The 22,479-nt window shown below is 43.9% G+C and overlaps 1 protein-coding gene across 5 annotated transcripts in view; it reads left to right on the top strand.

Moving 5' to 3' along the window:
* Positions 1-1,667: 1,667 nt before the first annotated feature.
* CSMD3 (CUB and Sushi multiple domains 3) overlaps positions 1,668-22,479 on the top strand; it is a 607,508-nt gene continuing 586,696 nt past the window's right edge. For 3 of the 5 annotated variants that reach the window (XM_081204230.1, XM_081204229.1, XM_081204228.1), the window contains exon 1: positions 1,675-2,438. In XM_081204230.1, coding sequence (XP_081060356.1) covers positions 2,243-2,438 — 196 coding nt within the window. In that variant the 5' untranslated portion in view covers positions 1,675-2,242. Of the gene's footprint in view, positions 2,439-22,479 lie in introns of all 5 variants that reach the window. The other 2 variants (XM_081204231.1, XM_081204227.1) reach the window with 2 other exon arrangements.

Below are 22,479 nucleotides of genomic sequence, written 5' to 3'. Positions count from 1 at the left end.
CATAGTCGCCTTTGACTGGACTTAACCGTCCAGGGGTCTTTTACCTTTACCTTACATTACCTTCGGCCTCCCCCATGGAAATATTCGAGGGGGCTGGGCCCCTCAAAGTTGATGGGCATTGCCATTCAAATGGTGTGTGTGTGTCTCGTCATGTGATTGATTATGTAGGCGGCACTCCAGATCTCCCAGCAGCTCCAACAGGGCCAGTGGGCACCAGATGTCAGGTTGTCACTGAACGTTTCCCTCTCACTTACTATACAAAATCTCACGCACCAAAGTAGACCTACATTCTGTGCCCAAGCCCAAGTGACTGCCAAACAAGCACAACAGTCAGCAAACCCTGAAGACAGCATTGTGCTCTCTTTCAGGTACACACAGTCTCCTTTTATCTTGCTCACGATCCATTTCACTGCTCGCCGCGCAAGTCGAGGAGCACGCATGAGCCATGAACGTGTGTTTTTATTTTTATTTTCCACCACGGGACACATCAGCTTTCCGCAACCACTTTTCACTCATTGTGCTCTCTGAGAGACAGCTTGCATGAAAAAGAGACCTTGATGACTGTTAAATAACCGCAGCAAAAAATAAACAATAAAATAAAATGTTGCTTTCTCTGTAGCGGGAACACACGTCCCCCCCCCCCCGCCACCCGCACACGCCCAGAGCGGCATCCCCGGCCATACAAATGCTAGAAAGAAACCGGTGGTTCTTCGTCAGCCGGTAGATGGCAGAAGTGCTCTTTCTCTGCCTATCCTTAACCCTTGCGAGCCGAACTAGACTGATGCTTTGCATTTTGCGAGTCCCCCCCCCCCCAACCGCTCGCCCGCCCAGCCATCCTTTCCACAATCTCTCTCTTCTCTCTCCTTTCCCTCTATTTACATATTTTGTTGGCCACTTGCAAAATTAAGACTACCGCTCCTCGGATCTTGGGACCCAGTCTTCTGGAAGGTGGAGAAATGAGGCGTGGAAATAAAGGGGCAAATGCGCGTGTGTTGGGGGGGGGGAATAAGGGAGCCGAAAGCAAAAGCAGCCTTGTGGGGAAAAGGCGGTCAAGAGGCGCGAGGCTTTATTTGTATGTTTGCGCGCTGCGTAATTCACGCTGAGCCGCTTCGTCCCGCGCGCCCGTTTGCGCGCCGCAAGGCTTCTTTGCGCTCAGTTTCTTAAAACCCTATACCCGACGTCTCCCGGAGGAACCTGCAAACTCCAAGAGCAACCAACATATGGGCTTATGAATGGGGGTGGGGCGAAAGGAAAGGTGTCTACAAGAGCTCGCTCTTCCGCTCGTGTGCACGTGTGCGCGCGCGTGTGAATGCGCGCGTGCCGTTCGCGCAGTTGCGCGTCGTGCGCTTCCACCAGGCTCGAACGCTTTGCGAGGCTGGCACCCTTCTGCAAAGCCCCGGCGCCTGCTTGCTCTTCGCTGTCGAAAAAGAGAGAAAGAGAAAGAGAGATGGAGAAGCAGCTGAATTAAGCTCCTGCTTGTTTGTTTCCTCGGGACTATTGTGGTTTGGTTTGGTTTGGTTTGGTTTATATATATATATAGAAAAGCAACAACCAGATGATTCTTTCTGACGACCAGCTTTTTTTCCTAAGCCAAAACAACAAAAAACATCAACAAGCATTCTCCCTTTAAAAAAAAAAAAGCATCTGAAAGAGCGGGGAGAGAGAGAGGGGAGGAGAGGAAAGACGAAACGGAGCCTCAATAGCCACCGAGCGGCTGTGGAGAGTTTGGAGGCTAAAGCCCGCGCGCCTGGTCAATTTCGAGGCGCGCCTGGTCGATTTCGAAGCGCGCCGCAGCTCCTGAGATTTTTATAATATATATTGTATTGCTATTTTATTTTTTATCGGCAGGAGGGGGCGGCTAGTGTTGGCCAGCCCCGGGCTGCCTAGCATAGCTGAGCTGGCGGCAGGCGAGGAGCGGAGGCCCCCTTCCCTCGAGCTCGCCTGCGCCGAGAGCCTCGCTGCCCCCGTCGGAGAGATGGTTGAGTCCTCCTCGTCAAGGTTGCTGTGGTATCCCAGAAACACTGTTCACTCGGAGCTGTGACCGCGCACCATCAACACACACACACACACTCACACAGCTCCGCGCAAACTCCGCCACTGCGCCTTGGACCGAGGCAGGGGAGGAGGAGGAAGAAGAAGAAGAGGAAGGAGAGAAGGAGGGAGGGGGGCGCGACGAAGGCGAGCGGGCAGGCAGCTCCGGATCCGGGGAGGAAGCTCGCTCCGCTCCTCGCCGAAGAAGAACATGCAAAGGGTCTGCTGCTGCTGCTGCAAAGTGGCCACCTGGCCGAGCCAAGCCGCCGCCGCCGCAGATCTGGGGCGAAGGGGATGTAGGAGATGCAGCCGCCCGGACTTGTGCATCTGGGGCAAGATCATGGGGATTAAAAGTGGATTTACCTTGGGGAACCTCGTCTTTTTCTGGATGCTCTCCTGTGTGAAAGGTAAGGGGCGCGGGGCAAAAAAAAAGGGGGGGGGATTTTGCCAATCACCACCATCGATCGCCCAGTGAAGGGAAGAGAGGGGGTATAGAAATATATAAATAATCGTCGGTGGGGGGTTTGAGGAGAGAGAACTGTGTTTTTGCCAAGAAGGAGGGGTGTGTGTGTGTGTTGTCTCTGTGTGTGGTTATAGCTTTGTCCTTTCTCAAGGTTTCCCCATGATTACACTGATGGTTAGTCTTATGAATGTGGCTTTCTTGCTGGGGGTTGATGTTGCTGCTTTGCAAAATAAATGATCTCTAGAGAAAGCGAGGTGAGGGAGGAGGGGAGGGAGGAGGGGGTTGGGGTGTTTTATATATATATATATATATATATATATATATATATATATATATATATATATATATATATACATACACACACACACACACCATGCTCCCTCATCTGCGATAGGAAATGCAATTTGCTTGCCAAGGCTGGCGTTCAATGCAGTGACTGAAACTGGTGCCCAATAAATATTCTTGCAGTATGCTCAATCAGAGACGTGAGTTGGGTCCTACAGCCTCTTAAACGAGTGGATATTCCGACAGAATTACCGCTGGAGGATTCCTCTCCCCCTCTTTTTTCCCTTTGCCTTGAGACTATTTTTTAGGAAAAGGGGGGGAGGAGAGCGACAAATATACAGAGTGAAGGAGATTACTTGATGTTCTTGCTTTTTTCCCTTCTTCTTCTTCTTCTTTTTTTAAATGTGGTTTCCTTCTAGACAAACAAACAGATTTTGGCTGAGAAGCACACAGACAAATGTGTACCCATTTGCCTTGAATGAGATTCTTTTCCTTAATGTCGATAAAGACCCATTTCATAAGGAAAGTTGAGAGAGAGATAGATAGATAGATAAGGAAGACAGAAGGACTTTAGCCAACCATGACTATAGCTTGGCATTTTGAAGGACTCAGCTTCATTATTCATTATTTAAAAAACAAAACAAAACCATTAAGCATCTTTGTGGGCAAGATCTGTCATGGAGTGCAAAGATTTAGCCTTTCCCCCTCCTCATTTTGATTTAATGAATGGAGGTGGGGTGCAGAAGGGCTAGGCGTGAGAAGGGAGAATGGCATCCCATAAATTAGACTAGGATGGATAAATCGGTACTTTGGAGAGAGGCATGCTTTCAAATTGGGGGATCCTGATACAACCATTGCATGGCTAGAGGCAGATAGTGTATCTCTTCTTTGGAAATCCTTCTTGCAAGGAATGCATTCATCTCCCCCACTGAGAGAGAGAGAGAGAGAGAGAGAGAGAGAGAGAGAGAGAGAGATGAGGCTCCTTGGGAGTTTGAGGAATCTTCAGTTTGGAGTCTTCCATTCCCACTGGACAGTTTGGCTTGTTCTTTTCGGTTGAAAAGGAGCTTGCTTTCCCCCCTCTTCTCCTCTCCTCTCCTCTCCCCACCCCCAAAATTGAGCTGGGTCTTTTTTATGAAACACTTGATTGTCTTGGTTCGCAGCTGGTTCAGTCCCCATTTGCATGGAGGGAGGGGTGAAGGGGAGGAAGGACCAGGATCATTCAGGGTTGCCTAGGGCTGCTAATGCTGGGGGGTAAGGGATTTACCTCATCCCCCTCCTTCCCCGCTCCAGCCCAGGCTGGGGAGGGAACATGCCTGGAATTTTAATGCACCTTCTAATTACAGAAAGCTTGTCCGGGTTTGTGGCCATTGACGCAATCTGCTCCTCCACCATCCTTTGCCCAATTTCTTCTTCTTCGGAGAAATGGTTCAGTAGGGAGATCGAAGGACCATTTATTTAGAAGGGGTGGGTGGGTTGATGTGTGTATGTGTGAATGTAGGTGTGTTGGGCTGATTAGAGGGGGGGGAACCCTAATTAATAAACATTCTCCTATCTCTTTTGCCCTCCCATTTCCCTGTGCGTGACTTGCTTGCTTGAATAATACACAACAGAGATACACAACCCGTGTGTGATCTCTGGGGGGCTGGGAGGAAACGCACACACTTCAGAGGATGGATATTCTGCTTAAATGGATGACACAGAGGAAGACCTGCCTTGTAACTATGGGTCGCATGGAGGCAGCATCCTACAGAAATTAATAGCACAGGTGGTTTTTCTGGTCTGTACTGCTAAGATATATATGCACATCAATGCCAGGGAGCGATGGTTGGTGAGCAATTTTCAGGCACTTGTTGAACCAGAGTGACACCTTTGGGAGAAGGGGGGGGGGGAATACCACTGGACGCTGCACCTGTTCAGTGGCAAACACAGGGCAGGTTTGCATATGCACAGTCATCACTTGATGACTGCCACCTCAAGGGATGACTGGCAATGTGTGAATAAGACATCACAAATCCCGTACCACAGACAGTCAGGAACGAACACGTCACATGGTGTCAAACATCACGCTTTTCAATGGTCTCATTTCACTTCCTACATGGGAAGTTCTCCTTCACTGAGTAATGAGAAATCGTGTGAGGTGCATGAGTGCGTATTTATGAGTCCATGTGCAGCCTAGGTGGAGTCCTTTGTGGGATTACGCCACCTCAAAGGAGATGGGGTGAGAAGGTTTTTGAAAATAGACTTGAAAACGAAGTACAGAACGAAAGTTTGAAGGAATTGCTACTTCTAATTGACAGGTGGTGATGGTAGGAATATTTTGGTGTAATTAAGCAGGGGGCAAAGAAACAAGGGGAACAATTGGTTAGCACATCCAGTGAAAAGGACAAGCAGCAATAGGTTTAGGCTACAGGGAGGCACATATACCTGCTACTACTAGCACTACTAGCAGTAGTAGCAGCAGCAGGAGCAGTGTGAACAGTGATGCAGCTAGGTGATTTTAGACCCGGACAGGCAGCATGCTGGAGCGAGGCTTTAGATATCCTTGTGTATTACATCAGTTTGTGAAGCACACAAAATTTATTTTATTTGTCCACCCTACCATTGCATGCTTCTGTATACCTGAGCAACAACAAAACTTGAAGCGGTTAGCCAAACCTGATATATAGATATATATATATATATCTACAAGAATGAAATGTAAGTTGCTTCTGCTGCCCTGGATGCTAAACAGAAATGCATTAACCTTGTTATAAGCACATTTTTTTGTGACAGAAAAGAATCAAGTATATTTTAAAGTCAGAATGATACAGTGAGTCTCTGTAGCCACATATGTGCACAGCCAGCCATCTCCTGACTTTAAAATGTTTTTTTGAAATAAGAAAGAAGGGATGTGGTGGTGACCAGAATGAGTCTCGTTGGGCCCTGGAATGTCCATGCCAGCCCAGGCACTGATGCTGGGCCTGTTTGCCTTTTCCCCCATCACCCGCTGCTTTCTGTGTGGAGCAGTGTGGAGCTACCTCAGGTGTAGAGCTTTGGGCTTTAGCCCTGAGGTCCAGCTTTAGTTTCAGTTCAGTGGGATTGACTACCTAGTAAGGAAGCAAAGGATTGCAGTATGATTTCAATTCATTATACCATTAATATTTGAAGCAGAGTTCAATGCTTCACAAAAGAATAATGGTCAGGAGGCAGTCAGATAATGGTGCCAGGCTTTAATGAATGAAAGGTAGGGCAAAGCTGTGCGGCTGTAGAAAGGCTTTGTTAAATTAAATAAATGGGTCTAACTCTGGTGTAGCTGTGACATGTGACTTTTTGATCCCATCCCACCATGTGCTTTCTGAGTCCCATCCAGACACTGGCTTAAAATTCACTGTGTATACTGTTGTTGGCTTCAGCAGGAAGCAGATGGTACCCTAAAGGGTGCCCCCACAAGCACCTTTTACTGTTTTGCTGGACCATGCATGGATATGACTATTAAACATTGGCATGCCATCCCAACCCATTGCAGCTGTGATTGACTTCTTTGTCTAGCCTTTGACGTACAGCCCCTGCAGTCAGAAAAAGATGACCTTTCATAAGTTTGATTTATGTACTTATTATGTAAAGAGGGTCTTCACCTATCTTTTGTGTTCCCTGATAATATAGGACAATGGAAAGGGAGAGTGGACATTTAAAACTGAAGGAGGTGAAGCAAAGAGGACTCCAAAGGCCTGTGCTTCATCATGTGGTTTTCCCCCCATAACCTTCTGCTTCCCTTCTACCTTGTTGGTCACTTCTATGGTCCCAATGAGTCCTCAATGGTCCTATTGGAATCAAATTTCCATTTTAGAACACATGATTTACATGCGGAAAAATCTAGTTCAATCTTAAGCATCTCCAGCTAACAGAATATCAGATACTAGGGGGAGGTCCACTTGAGAAGTTCATGAGCTACTGGTCTCCAGAAAGTGCAGAGTTAGATGGACCAATATTCTGGCTGAGTACAGAGTTGCATCTTGGATTCAGTCTGCAAAAGTGATCTCATATTACAGATGGGAAACCTGCGGCCTTCCAAAAACTGTTAGACTTGTTTCCATCAGCTCCAGCTAGCATTACTTTAAAAGAGGATTAGACAAATTCATAGAGGATAAGGCTATATTGCCTACCAGCCATAATGGCTGTGCTCTGCCTCCATGGTTGAAGGCAGTATCTTTCTGTATTCGAGTTGCTTAAAACTACAGGAGAGGGGAGTACTCTTGTTCTTGGGTCCTCCTAGTGGGATTCCTGCAGGCATCTGGTTGACTACTGTGGTAACAGGAGGCTGGACTAGATGGACCATTGGCCTGATCTAGCAGGCTCATCTTACGTCCTTATGTTAGAATGGCCAATGGTCACATATGACAGACGTCCCAGTCGAGTAATGTTTGGGTGTCCACCCCCTTGCCCATATGTATATTCGTCAAACTAGAAACATCTTCCTTCTGACTGAACTGAAAGAAATGTCTTTTAACATGGTCACTGCATCCTACAAGCTGAGCTGAAGAAAGTGGCAGATCTCTGCACTGCAGGCTAAATCTGGTTTAATAGTTCTGTATCCTTTTTCAGGGACTCTTAGCAGCTGCAGTTCTGTGTGACCAAAGCTAAGGATCTCTAAGCAGCTGAGATAGCTCCGTCAGTGGAACATGCTGCTCTTAATCTCAGGGTCATGGATTTGAGCCTCATGTTGGGCAAAAGATTCCATCTTTGCAGGGGGTTGGACTAGATGACCCTCACAATCCCTTCCAACTCTACAATTCTATGATTCTAAAATAAATTTCCAAGATTCCTTTGGAAATACCATGACAGTTAAGTAAAGGTAAAGGGACCCCTGACCATTAGGTCCAGTCGTGACCGACTCTGGGGTTGCAGTGCTCATCTCGCTCTATAGGCCGAGGGAGCCAGCGTTTGTCCGTAGACAGCTTCCGGATCATGTGGCCAACATGACTAAGCCACTTCTGGCGAACCAGAGCAGCGCACGGAAACGCCGTTTACCTTCCTGCCGGAGCGGTACCTATTTATCCACTTGCACTTTGACGTGCTTTCGAACTGCTAGTTTGGCAAGAGCAGGGACCTCACCCCGTGGCGGGGATTCGAACCGCCGACCTCCTGATCAGCAAGTCCTAGGCTCTGTGGTTTAACCCACAGCGCCACCCACGTCCCACCATGACAGTTAAAGTGATGCAAAACCAATTCACTTTGTAGTAAAGATCTATCCCAGTTCAGTTTTGAGAATACTAGTGTGTGAGATTTGCTATTTATGAATCTTTATTTCAGCTGTACTCTCATGTTGCCACAATTATCATTCCAAGCCTTTAGTTTTCCCAGTTGGTAATAATGGTGGTGTTTGGCGGCTGAAGATCCCAAATCCTTGTTAATTGTATTTCCTTCAAATGATGTGGCATTTGGGGGTGCCATCAAATCCATCAACTTCATGATAATGGCTTGGAGCGCCATTGAATGGTTTTTAGACCATGATTTTAACAAGTAGGAATCAATAACATTTAACAGTGGTGATGAAGTCTGTGTTTGCGGTTGGCCTTTATTGGTTGGCCTAAGCACTAAAGCCTTAACACACTCCACAGGAGGACACTAGAAGAATTTTTCTGTGTGTCTATGGAAAGGCAGACATAACTACACTACACAATGATATAGACAGTTCTGTATGCATATTTTATATCTCTCTCCGTTGCCTTCAAGACTGCATCGCTTCAGCCCTGCTTCAATGGCATGACAGTGAGAAGGGCTGTTACCCAAAAATGTCAATCAGTGTGGGTGCAAGAGGATTAAAAAGAATATTAGATATGTCAGAAATGCTAAGAAAAGGGGGGAGAACATTGCAAGTGAATCACAATATAGAAAAGGGCAAACGAGCTTGCAAAATAGATATTCTTGTCCTTCAACAAATAAAATAAAATCTTTCAGGAGAAGGCTTATGCAGGCAGTAATTTAGCTAGGCAACCTTTCCTGTCTGTCTATACTCCAAGAGGGGCATGGATGCTCCCCAAATAATGTCTGGGAGCTCAGTAATACTGAATTCCTATTCAGGATGTGGGAGGCTCTGCCTTTGCTATCAGTGTATGGTTATTTTCACCTGCCTTACAGCACTGAGAGCCTTCATATGGGAACTGCTTCCAGGATTCTGTAAGAGTGATTCAGTTGCATAGTAGAACTTTTGGGTATTCACATTTAAAGTGGATTGAAGCACTCTGTTACTGTACAGTGGCACCTCGGGTTACATACTCTTCAGGTTACATACGCTTCAGGTTACAGACTCCGCTAACCCAGAAATATTACCTCAGGTTAAGAACTTTGCTTCAGGATGAGAACAGAAATCACGCAGTAGCGGCAGCAGGAGGCCCCATAAGCTAAAGTGGTGCTTCAGGTTAAGAACAGTTTCAGGTTAAGAACAGACCTCCAGAACGAATTAAGTTCTTAACCCGAGGTACCACTGTAGTGCAATAAATCTACTTTTTACTAAAAAGAAAGAAAAGAAAAGAAAAGAAAAGAAAAGAAAAGCACAGTCTTCTTGCATTTGGAAAATGACGGGGAAATGCATTGTAAAGTGTGGAATGAATGAATGACTAATGGGAAAACCCCACAAGCAAATCAGGACAAACACTCATTGTCGTATAACTGCCCAATAAATAAATCAGAATGAATGCTCAATAAAGACTGGATATAATCGAATCTCCATGCAAGCTTTGTGTAAGCAACTCAGTATGAAAGCTCAATAAACAGGTCATTGGCAGGGTCCTATGTGTTTGCTATCAGAGATTGGCTATTTCTACCTGCCTCGCCTGACTCCACAACCCTGAGAGCTTCCATAAGGGAGCTTTGGTGGAGGGGATTGTCTGACATTTTGGGTTGTGGTATAAAATATAGGGGGGTTGCTAGGTCCTAATGATATCAGCTTTGGATATGAAGTAATTGGATATTGTTACTTGACATTTATACTCATGAAATGTCACCGCATCTTACATTTGCTGTTGTTTATTTGTGTGTGTGTTTTGTTGCAATTATCCTATACTTTTTGCCATGCATAAGTATTTTCAATAAAAAAAAATGTAAACCACATTGCACACATACAGTAGATGCATTGACTATGACTATGTGCCTATGCACATGTTATGAAAAACCACTAGAGCATATGATTGGTTAGGAATGATTCCAACTGAACTATGAAGAAGTATATTATAATTTAATCCTATTCAGTATGCGAAAGAGAATGGATGAATCAGGACTGTGAGGGTTGGGCAGAGGATGCCACTTCCCCCAGTTGCTTTTCAACCAGGGAGGAGATGTCGTCACGAGGTGTCATCACAATGTAGCATAATGCTAACAGGTCTGAATGAAATATTTCACATGGAATTGCCAATTATTACATTTATGGGTCATTGCTTGTGTGTAGGATAGAGGCAATTTTACTATATGGTCACTCTAACTCAGTTGGTGCTTAAAATCTCTTTTTTGGTTTTTTTGTGATTGTTGGAATATTTTTAATAAAAATAAATAGATCAGAAGTCTTTTGAGTCCTATCCGTGTCCCTTTTAAAAGTTGTCCTCTTTTTAGAAACAATTGAGTTGTCAAATTATTTTAGTCTCTCAGGTTCCTTTTGATTGGAGCCACTGAGACTCCTTTAGAATCATGCGCTCTACTAGGAGTTTATTTTCAAAGTTACTATGCCAGGGACATTCAGTTTTTCTCCATTGAGAACAAGGAGCATCTAATAAAACTTCTAGTAATCAGATGAGACAAGACTGAACTTTCCTTGCCAAAAGAATCCCCATTGTACATTATTGCAGCATCATGTTCCTTGACCATTTTCTTATTCATCAGTTAATGGTATTTGTGCATTACATCTGGTGCTGATTTTAAACATTTCCCTTTAAATGGCACAGAGAGAGATACACAGTAAAATAGTGATTTATTTGTTCATTTTCTGAATACATCCTATCCTTCAATGGCTAGTTGCTATTTTGAGATAAGCTGGGAATGACTGCTTCAGTCTGTTGCCTAAAATGACTTATACTTCCATACTGTTTCCTAGCAAGGCTGGAGACTTGTTACAGTTGTAATGGAACTGAATTCAACCCATGGTGATGTGAACAGGGAAATAATATAGGAGGCCACACAACTCAGAAATCAAATTGCCATGTATGTGGCGAAGTTGTCACATTGGCAAGATATGGCATCAATACATATTTTTAAATAATTTATAGGGACCAAAATTACTTCTAACTGCTCAGTCCATGAAACAAAGACTTCAAATTAAATGAACACAGATATCACCACCCTATAGATCTTAATGAGCGAATTGTTTAAGTACCATGGACAGCAGATCTTTTGTTACTGCTTGAGCCTGGACATCAGGCAGTGTTTGCCTTGAAAAATTTATTTAGTCTTTTGAAATGAAAACTAACTCAAGTAATGCTTGACATCCATTTCACCAAAGTAGCCTTCCCTCAGAAAGTGTGTTAGGACTTCTGCATTGCTGAGTATAACATTTGTGATTCCGGTTTCAGGGAAGCACATAAGTTCACTAAGTAAGCACTGCTGCTCTGCAACCATCAGGCAATCCCAAGAGGCACATACAAGCCCCATTTAAAAAGGATGGAGGTAACAGAACAGCGGTAGGTGCAGTCAAGAGCCATTAAACTTGAGTGGAGTTTTGCTGTTGACTTTGGTGATCTACAGATTGTACATAGCTTGGTAAAGAAAGCATATAGCTGGCAATTAGAAACTCTTATGCATTCCTATATCATGCACCTAAGCATGTGGAGAGAAGCTTATTAAATTTAATGCAATGGAAATAAAATAATGAAAACTTCATTTAATGTCTATAGGGCCACAGAGAGCCTACACTTCTTTAAAAATTCTTGGCAGGACATGAGCAGTATTACTGCCAGATTTCCACCTGTTTCCTTTTTTTAAAAAAAAATGTTTTTGATTTTAAAAATGGTTCTGCAATAAAATGTCCTGTAGTAAGTAATGAAGCTGCTGTACTGTGAAGCTCCTTTAAGGCTTGTATTGTAACTGTTTCCAAGTTTAATTACATTAATGGAATTCATTTCTTTTTCATATGAGCTGAAAGAGCCTGGAAAGGGGAATCTTGTAATAATATCAAGGAAAAAACCTTAAAAAATGAATGGAGAGGAAAGGCAGAAGCCTGTTTGGGTCTATTCTTCTGAAAGCCCAGGGTGAACAAAATATTCACATTGTGCAATACAACCACCCCATAATAGTCTTTGAGTCCATGTGAAGCATTTACCTCGGACAGGGAAAGTTTTAGATGCAAATCTCCATTCAGCCTTGAAAGTTAAAAATGTTCAAGTGCTCAGTTTCAGTACTTGGGAACATCACTGGGCCTTGGGGGTCCCTTGACTCGTATGAGCTGAGTATGTGCCCTTCATAACCAACATTATTTCCCTGTGGTTAGAGAAATGGCAGGAGATCAGTAGGAGAAGGCAAGCTAGCAAGGAATCTTTCCCATTATTAATGATCTCCTAGAGCGAAGGTAACTGCCTTCTACATAGTCAATTCCTTAGTGCACCCCATTCAGTATTGTCTACAGAGTACTGGCAGTGGCTCTTTCAAGTTTCAGAAAAGAGACTTTCCCAGCCCTTACCTGGAGACGCCACGGTTGAACCTGGAACTTTCTGGATGTATCTGCTCTGACACTGAGATACAATCTCTGATGCTGCATCAACGCACTGCAGGGGGCCAGAAGAGACTACTCCCAAATGCCACGAGGAACCGTATTTTTCCGTGTATAAGATGATTTTTATTATTATTAAGGGGGGTCATCTTATACACAGATAGTGCAGGGGGAGTGTGCAATTGGTGGCAGCTGTGAGCAGGAGATTGTCAGCGGTGATTGGGTGGGTGATTAGTGGCTGTGGCAAGGCCTGCTGGCAATTGGCGGTGGCTGGTGGCTGGCAGCGAGCGGGCAGATGATTGCTGGCTTCAGCAAGGCGTGTGACTGGTGGTGGCCAGGCAGGTGAGCGATTGTTGGCAACACCCCCCCCCCAAAAAAAAGCTTAACAACTTTGGGCAACCTCCCCCCATTTCCTTAATTTGGGGTCCCCCCAAATAGGGGCCGTCTTATACACGGGGGTGTTATATACAGAAAAATACGGTATATTGCATGGGTTTTAATTTCCCCACATGTGCTCTGTTCACAGCTCCTATGCGTTATAGTGATGTTGTGGTTAGAATGTTAAACTAAGGCTGTGGAGACCCATGGGAATCAAATACCCATGCTGCTTTAAAACCCACATGGAGGCTTTAAGCCGGTCTGTTCAACCCTACCTTACAGGGTTGTTGTGAGAATAAAACATTGCTGAAGAGAATCAGCATTATTGATCGCCTTAGAGAAAGTGGGGATGCTACTTTGAGGACAGGGTGTTGAATTAGATGGGCCTTTGTTCTGATCCATCAGACCAGTGAGCAAGAGATTGGTTCACCTGCCCAATGCACCTGTTTCTTCTTTAGAGAGCACAGTGGAAAAGGAATGGCGACTGGTGTAAGTTGAACTTTTCCCATTGACTGTAGTGGAGCTGAGATCTCACACAGCCGTGTACATGACTTATTAACATGGTTGGCAACTAGACAACTTCGCCAGGTCAAAGGGTCTGGGTCTGTGTGACAGCAAAGATGAAACATTTTCCTCTATGGCCTGCACAATGGACACTGATGTTTGTGTGTTTGGGTTTGTGTGTGTGTGTGTGTGTGTGTGTGTTGTAGCATTTATGTCTCCCTTTGACACCACAAACTAAATCCAAAAGAAGTGCAGCTATTCATAATATAACAGGGGTTGTTGCCCTGTTTGTGCAATGACTTCTGCTTGTGCAATGGAACTCTCTTCCCACTGCAACATCATCTGTTCTGGGAGTATCCGCAACCCTCTGGAGAAACTTTGGGAAAGGGTGCAGAGGATACATGGGGAGAGGTGAGGAAGGGGAAGTTCCATTTTACAAGCAGAAGTTCCATTGGAACATGTTTTGCTACAGGGGCTTATTAGAAAGTGTTGTGGACTTCCCATCACCTGTATGATGAAGATCCATTGCCATTCAGCTTTCATCTCCCAACACCACCCTTCAGTTAGGGCAGCAGGGTTATTTATGGTGCTCAGTCCTTGCTTGGTCTCAATATGAACATGGGAGTTGCATGTCAGGTTTCTTTTGCTCTACAATTGCTGAAAGGCATTCTGCAATGGTTAAGCCAACTCAGAGCTGGCCCTACCAGTAGACAGAATGAGGAAGGCAGCAGATGTTTGTGGGTCATAAGGAGCACTGAGCTCAATCTGCCACACATATTGCCCTGTGCTCCCAAAGCTAGTCTGCTGCCCTCAGGATGTTGTTGCATCACCAGTGTTGAAATAATTCCCTACTGTCATCTGTTCACCAATAGCCCTATTTCCACTATATGGTTCCAAGCATCATCATACCACTTTTAACAGTCACAACATCCCCCAAAGAATCATGGGAACTGTTGTTGATGAAGTTGCTAATAGTTGTTAGGAGGTGCCTATTCCCCTCATGGACCTACAATTCCCAGAGTTCTCTGGATAAAGGGATTGATGGTTAACCCACTTTGAGAATTGTAGCTCTTTGAGTGGAACAGAGGTCTCCTAACAACTCTCAGCACCCTTAACCAATTACAATTCCCAGGATTCTTTGGATTCTACAGTTCCCAGGATTCTACAATTCCCAGTGACTCTTTGAAGTGGTATGAAGATGCTTTAAATGTATAGTGCAGATGGGGCCAAAATGTCTTAGGCCATCCCTGCTATTCATAAATTCTTTTTCTCCCCATTTCAGCAACAAAGTATGAGCTCTCTGTAATTGCTACACATTATTTTGTTAACACAAATTCAGACTAATTGCATCGTGATGCATTTATGACAGTAATGGTGGTGGGAGGAGGAATATAAAAAGGAATGAGATCAGTTTTTATTATTAAGCACTTACAGATAGTTGTACCTTGATGGAGAATTTGGCAGAATCCCATGGCAATGGCGGGGAATGGCGGTGTCGGGGGGAGGGGGAGATCCTAGAAGTTTAAGGTTTCTGGCTCATCTCTAAATCAGAAGCAGCTGAACAGATTTAAATATTTTGTGTAAACAAATTTGCATCCAGGCTGGTAATCTGTGTGCCAGCTTTCCGTCTGACATTTTCTGAAATGATGGAAATACTAAGCCCCCAATGCTAAATGGAATTCATAATAGAAATGCTGACAGACCGTAATTACCTGTATTGTGATTCTGCTGAATGATTCTCTGTCTATCTCATCTTTTATGTTGAAGTGCAACATATAAATCCTAAGTATGGGGAAAATTTATGGTGGGAACATTATAGATTGATGTATCATAGCAGTGCAATGGTCTAAAGGTCTTGTTCAAAGTGGACAGTTAGCAACAATGAAATGCATAGTCCTGAAACATATCTGCATATTTCATAGTATTAGCTATGGGACAGCTTGCTTTTATGGGAACATCACCTCTCCTGATGAAATAAGATAACTAAGTTGTTTTCTTTCCAGTCGGTGGAATTTAAAAGAGTGGAGTCAGTGGAATTGCTTGGAGAGTAGAATATTTTTTTTTTAAAAAGGGAAATCATTTTTACTTAGTAGTCACAATTCAAGTTATATTGGTCTCCACTAGTACCAAACCTCTTTGGACATGTCTTGAAATAGCCCTGTAATGATTCCCTAGATTCCCTGTTGCAAGTGTTTGGGGCTTTTTTTCAGCTGGAACTTAGTTCTGGTACCTCTCAGGTGCCATTATAAGAGAACAAAGGAGGAGTTCATTGTGAGTTCCGGCACCTGTTTTTCTATACTATCGTTATATACTACTTCAACAGTTAAAGGCAGTATGGTTCTGTATACTAGTTGCTGGGAATCAAGAGTGGGAGATTACTATTATATTCATGGATAGTCTTTGTTATTTCTTTTGGTCAACATTATCACCTCACTTTAGTTTGATGAAAAGGGGAAAAATAAAGGTGGCTACCATCAGTTTAGTAATGGCACTTCACTCTGCTTCTCCAGATGACCTCACATTGTGTTTTCAGAAGAAGTAGTTAAGGACTGTATCCATTCCCAGGTTCTAGGTCATACCTGGATTTCAGAGCAATATAATAGCCCTTCATTTTGCTACACCACGGAAGTGTTTTCTGCTTTCAACCATATCCTGTACACAGATGTTGGGAAGATATTTTTTTTTTTGAAAGGTAGTATAGAAAATGATGAAATAAATAAAATGAACAGTTGCTGGGCAGCCTGGTGCTACCCATGTTCATACAAGTTCCAAAGTAGGTGTGACAAATGGTTATCCCTTTTTTAAAAATTAGATGGATGACCACAATACACACACACACACACACACACACACACACACACCCTTTATTTAGCAAACATTGTTTTCTGATCATGAAATCATGAGTGGAGAAGTATCATTTCCTTTCAAAATTCAGCCATACAGCCAACCCATTTCCCCAGCCACAGAATACCTTGCCTCAAGTGGGGTATCTCACTGCTGCAGTTGTCAAGCTTCAGATGAGATGTAGCTGACCATGTCCGGATATGAGAGATTCACTGGCACTTCTCATATGGCTATTGTTATCTGGCTCATTCTCCCGGCTAAAGTCCAGCTTGGGAAATTGCATTTCTTCCTATCTAAATTCCATAAGCTGCATATGCTGAAGAACATTCATTACTTCCAGTAGTAATCTTCAGAGGGGTGTTGCTTGCCTTCTTAAGTAGCTTTTGGGCTGTTTTCAGGTTCTAGCAGATGGCAGCATTTGAGTTGGGTTGGGAAAGATTCTTTTCATCCCCTGGTTGAGGTTATCTAGTAACTGGAATTAGCACAAGCTATTTGCCTTGCAATCAGGTGACAAATAATATGGGGCATTCTGATATTGGGTTTTTCCCATATTACAACTCAGAACCTACACTAAGAACCAGAGCTTAAAAAGCTGAGTGCCAAGGCTGTTTAACTAGCATCTAGACCAGGAAAAGAGTAGAATAGAGATACACAAGGCAAATTTAAACCTCTCATACCAAATGCACTGGTTGCCAGTTCATTTCTGGGACCAATTCAGGGTATTTAAAGTTCCATAGAATTAGGCCTCAAATATCTGAAAGGCCACCTCCTCCTTACATACGTATATTCATGGTAGTTCCAATGCCCTCAGAACTTCAGGGGGTGGTGGCCCAGGAGAGGACATTATCTCCCAAAGTTGTGGAATCCTTTCCCATCTTCATTGTATAGAGTCTTTATTCTGGTTTTTGACACCTGAGATATATGCTTTTAGGGCTGATTCTATTCTTGGGTAGGTAAGAAAACTAAGGTGCTATTTTTTCATTGTACATCACTTTCCTGGCCCTGCCAGGTGTGCCCACTTCCCACACTATAAAACGAGCCTCATAGCTGTGCTTATTTGGAAATGCTACGATCTTGACAGCTACAGAGAGTTGTTAGGCTCTCAAAAAAGAGATGGCTGTCATGGAAAATGAAGGAGTGACATGGCTCTTATTTTTTTAAAAAAATATGCTCAACAGAAGGGACCCCTTGTTAGCAAAATCACTTAGTCCAGAGAAAAAATGAACTCTGACGACACTTTACTGAGGAAACGGAACAGGCCGTGTGCATTGCAGGAAGATGTTGAACTAACCAGAGGTAAACTCTCTCAAAACTACACAGCCGATCATGACATGGGTTACCTCAGTGAAGTTCGTGCCATTCTGCTTGGTTGCTAAGCAATGCCTCCACCTTCGTGCCCTTGGTTCAATGACTTACTGATAACAAAATTATCCCTCAAGTTATAAGATGAAAGATTCCTGGTGTTGCACTTCCAACCCCCCCTCGCCCACCTTGAAAATGTAACTGAGGTATGGAAAGCACCTACTCTTCAGGGGTATTTTGAAAGGGAAAAAAACCCCATAAATCCTGAATTGCCACAAAGAGATAGGCCAAACAGCCTTTTATTGCAGTCCAGCACTTTAAAAACCACATCAAATATGGGTAGATGAAATGGAGTGTTTCTTTTGACTGCATTTGCAGTTATACAAATCAAAAAGAGTGTATAATCATAATGTTCCCTCACATGGGCCTCACCTCTGTGAGGAGGCTTTCCACTTTATCGAAGGCAACTGGAAGCAAGGCCTCTGATGAATGCAGAACATGTTAGATCCACAGGGAATGTTTGCTGCAACAGTACAGAGTACAAAGCTTTCACGCAGAGTCAAAGACCCTCTGAACGAAAGCCTCTGCTCAGAAGCCTTCCTCCTTTCCTCCACCCCCTGCCCAGAAATATGATAACAATCTTGCTGTAAGTCAAATGCTGAACCTCAAATGATAGAGCATCCCTTTTGTGAATGTTCAAGCATCTCCCTCTGCGTCTCCCTACGGTCACTGTCGCGTGGCCAATTAAGAGGACACATTGCAAAATGTAGGGATATTAGAGACATCTCATTTGCTGGCACACCATTAACAGATTGTCATCGTTAGGCTTCATATATTTAGTGATCATGTTTATTGCGGCCTTATTAAAAGCTGAACATGTCGTCCCTATCCCCTTATCGCGGTTTTCTTATGTTACTTGGGGGAAACGTTTCATGTAACATGGCATTTCCCCCCTCTGCTATAGTCAAGTTTCTGTACTCTAGTTGGAGACTGATCCATGCACAGGAGCTGTAATGCACCATTTTGCTACATGTTCCGCCCCATATTGTATGACGCACCTGCCTGTGATGTGGGGTGGAGTTTTCCTTACTGCGTTACCGCTTTATACAAACTCCTTCCCGAAGCTTATTTGTTTATCGATCACAATTGATTAGATCCTGCCTTTCAGGATACAAATCCTAACTAGGTGGAATCTGCAAGTAACAATGAACTATATTTTAAGCAGCAAGCCAATGTAATCAAAATCTTCCCCATAGGCAGCTGGTGGTAGAACAAGCTAACTGGATCAGCTTGATTCAACATTCAGAGCAGCAGCAGTCTGTGCTACCCAGAGGAGGCTGGTCTATGAAAGCAAATGGGGGCAGCACCTACCCACTTGCTTTATCACCAACATCCAGCCTTCGGGGTGGCACTGGCAGAGGCAGATTTAGGGCAGTGAGAGCAGTGTGGTTGTGCCAGGCGTGCAGTCAAGGAAGGTGCCTTCTCAAAGCCTGGCAAGTGCTTGCCCAACTTGGGGTAGAAGGTGTTAGAGCTCTGACAGGTGTTAGAGCTCTCAAAGCTAGGCAAGGGTTTAACGCGCTTTGGGGAGGTGGTAGGAGGGCTCTAGGACCCTGCCAAAGCCTCATGTGATGCTGGGGTGTGTGTGGAGGGCATCAAATGACCTCACACAGAGTGGCATATTGGCAAGGTCCTCTCCGGCACTGGCTGTCAAATTCCTCCTTCTTCGTCTCAGTGTTGCCCTGCCTTGTGCCCTATCAATCTCTTTTTTATATTATATTTTTATTGGTTTTCAGATACAAAAACAAATTTATACACTCCATACATCTTAATTACATCTTACTTCTCTTTTTGACTTCCTTCAGTTTGTCTGCAATTCCTTCCCTTTATTGCTTTTTACACATTTCTGCCAAATTAACCATTTCCCCTCACAGAGCTTCATTAAAACTTACAAACGCAATTTGATTATCACTCAGTTTTTGCATATATTGGATAAACTTTTCCCAATCTTCTGTAAATCTTTGAGCTCGTCGATTCCGGATCCTTCCTTTCATTCTATCCAGTTCTGCATAGTCCATCATTTTAGTTCTCCATTCTTCTATCGTAGGTAGTTCCTCCTGTTTCCATTTCTGGGCCATCAATATTCTTGCTGCTTGTGCCCTATCAATCTCAACAAGCACCAACCACCACACTGCCCTAAATCCAGCACTGCCAGGCAACCCCATAAAGTTGAGTAGGTAGGCCTTACTGTATCACCACTCCTTGGGTCCTCATAGCTCCAGGCAGATTGTGCAGGTTTGCCACAAAGGTGGCTGCAGTCCCACCCCAGGGTCTCTTAGCTCAGAGACCAAGCATCACACCATGAAGTAAAAAATCTCAAGAATTCCCTACTTGATCTTGCATACCTCTGGTGCATGCTGGGTGCCAATGACCTGCTTATGGTTTTCTCTACGTCATCTCACCAAGGTCACAGAGTGACAGTGGCAGAACATCCATCTAAGCTCTGGCCATGGGCACCAAAGAGTGGAAACGTTCTATTTGGTTCCAGGGTAGAGCATCAGCGAGGCTGTTGTCTGAACACCACTTCCCTGGTTATACATGCACAGATGCATACACTCAGGGCTGGATTTAGGTTTGATGAGGCCCTAAGCTACTGAAGGTCCTTTATATGTCCCGCTGTCCTTTGCCAACAACAAGTTGTCACTGTTTATTGTGTTGAATATATGCTATATGGTAATTTATGGACCTAATAGGTTTCTAAAACCATTTTATTTGTTTTTTATCTTATATTTTTTCGGGACCCCCCAAGAGAGTGGGGCCCTAAGCTATAGCTTGTTTAGCTTATACATAAATCCAACACTGTATACTATATATATATATATATATATATATATATATATACACACACACACACACACACACACACACACACATACATCATATACATATAGCCTGCAAAGAAGGCAAATGGATTCTCCCAGCCATGTGAATGTTCAGATTTTAATCCTTTGCAGGAATTACATGCAGTGGACTTTATTCCAGCAAAGTGATGATAGCCATGGCAAACGTGGTCCATGAGAACATCTTAATGCCACCCAGTACAGTCAGAATCAATCAAAAACAATTTACACATGAACAGTTGGGTATATGACTCAACCTTGAGATTTGTTCAGAGGAGACTCCTTACATTGTAATTGCCAGTCACTAAGCAGTGAGTCCAGCCACTCTGAAGACCAGGAAGAAGATGCATGAGAGGAAGTAAGTCATTTCATTGCATCTTAGGTATTGTGCATGACATTTATGGGGCTCTTTGATGGAACTCCAATTTACTCAAGGAACCGGTGCAGCTCACTCAAGCATATTTAGGAGTTGTGTTTTGAAGACCTGTTTTGTGCTAGCTGGGTGTCAGAGTTGTAAGGAAATAGTATCTCTTACACAATTGTCTGCTGTGTTTTCAGACAATGGACCACTGGGGCCTTATTTCCTTTTTCTAAGCTGTGCAAAGTGCTGCTGTCTAGACCCAGATGATTTCTGTTTAACAGAGCACAAAAACCAAATCATGCATGACTTGATGTTTATAAATCTGGGACTATATCCTGTTCTGATTGGTTTCAGTGCAAGCATTGACTCTTAATTCAAATGGGTGCAGGTACAGACTTCAAATATTACACTTGTACTCACCTGGCCAAGCCCATGATTGATTAGTAGGTAGGTGATCAAAGTGCATCTCAAAGTGCACTGTGATGCAGGAACAATCATGCAAGCTTAAAATTATGTTCCTCCTAATTCCTTATTTGGAAAACTATAAGTGCAACCCTTCAGCAAAATGTTGCAATGTGGTTTTCATTCATGACTCCAGCCAGCCATGACTTTTCTGTGATATTTCATTCCATTCCTCCTCCCATAGTTTTCAATTACAACCCAACAACAAACTTTCTATGTTTATTGAACTGATTTGGGTTTTAACCCATTAGGAGTTGGGGGCTTTAAAAAAGGGGTGGGGTGGGGTGGAGAACCAGTTCTTCAAACCTTTGAGTTCCACCAGTCCTGCCAATACCCACTTCTTGTGCATGAATAATTAGCTATTTTGACTAAATGTGGATCCATACTCACCCCTGAACGTCAGGAACAGAGGGGAAACTATACCATTTGCATTAGATGGAACAAATAGAAACCCATACACTGAGTTTCAAACCCATAAAGGGGGCTTGTTCCTTCAGTTATTGTCAGGAAATAATTTAAATCCAAGCTGTTATTTGTCATGGGCCAGGAGTCAACTTTGCCTGCTGAAGAGGGAGAAGGCAAAGTGGCGCCACCTGCACCTGATGAGCCTTCAAGGTCACAGAGCAGAAGGCACTGATGAGAACCAGCTGGCACTGATGAGAACCAGCTAGCCCCTGGCTTCTTGAACAGAGCTCTCAGCAGCAGTCAGATGCTGGAAACAACACCTGTGGTTCCTGGCCCTACCTTGCTGCTTCCTGATCTGCCTTTGGATTCCATGATTTCTGGACTAGACCCTTGGCTCTGTGATCAACTGGATTCCCAGACCTCTGGACTGTCTGACTTCGTATGTAGATTCTGCTCTCAGGCAAGTGTTCCCCAAAGACTCCTAGTCTCTGCTTGCTCAGCAGCAGGACTTGGGCAGGGCTAATCCTTTCACTGTGGTGTTATTAAGAGGCTTGGTCCACCCATTATATTTTGTTGGATAAAGTCATCACATGATTTTTCCATGGGAATTCTGGATGATGGTTAGTTGTCCCACCAAAGCAAACCAAATATTAGTTGGTCTCAGAGCAGTGCCCCGGCAGTACTGGGGGAGAGGGTTAGTCTTGTATACTCCCATGCAGTGACCTCAGTGTAAATCCTTTTCCCTGCTGTATCTGTGAGGGCCAGCCCAATGTCTTACATTGTCTGAAGCAAAGAAAAAGGTGGAGATTCTCCCTCATTCTGTGTGTAGAAATTGCCTGGACTAGCAGTTGAATCTTATGCCAACACTGGCAATGGG

This window comes from Podarcis bocagei (assembly GCF_964188305.1).
Source record: "Podarcis bocagei genome assembly, chromosome: 8".
Classification (NCBI taxonomy): Eukaryota; Metazoa; Chordata; class Lepidosauria; order Squamata; family Lacertidae; genus Podarcis; species Podarcis bocagei.
Note: the sequence above shows the minus strand (reverse complement) of the source record. Positions and strands in the feature narration are given on the sequence as shown.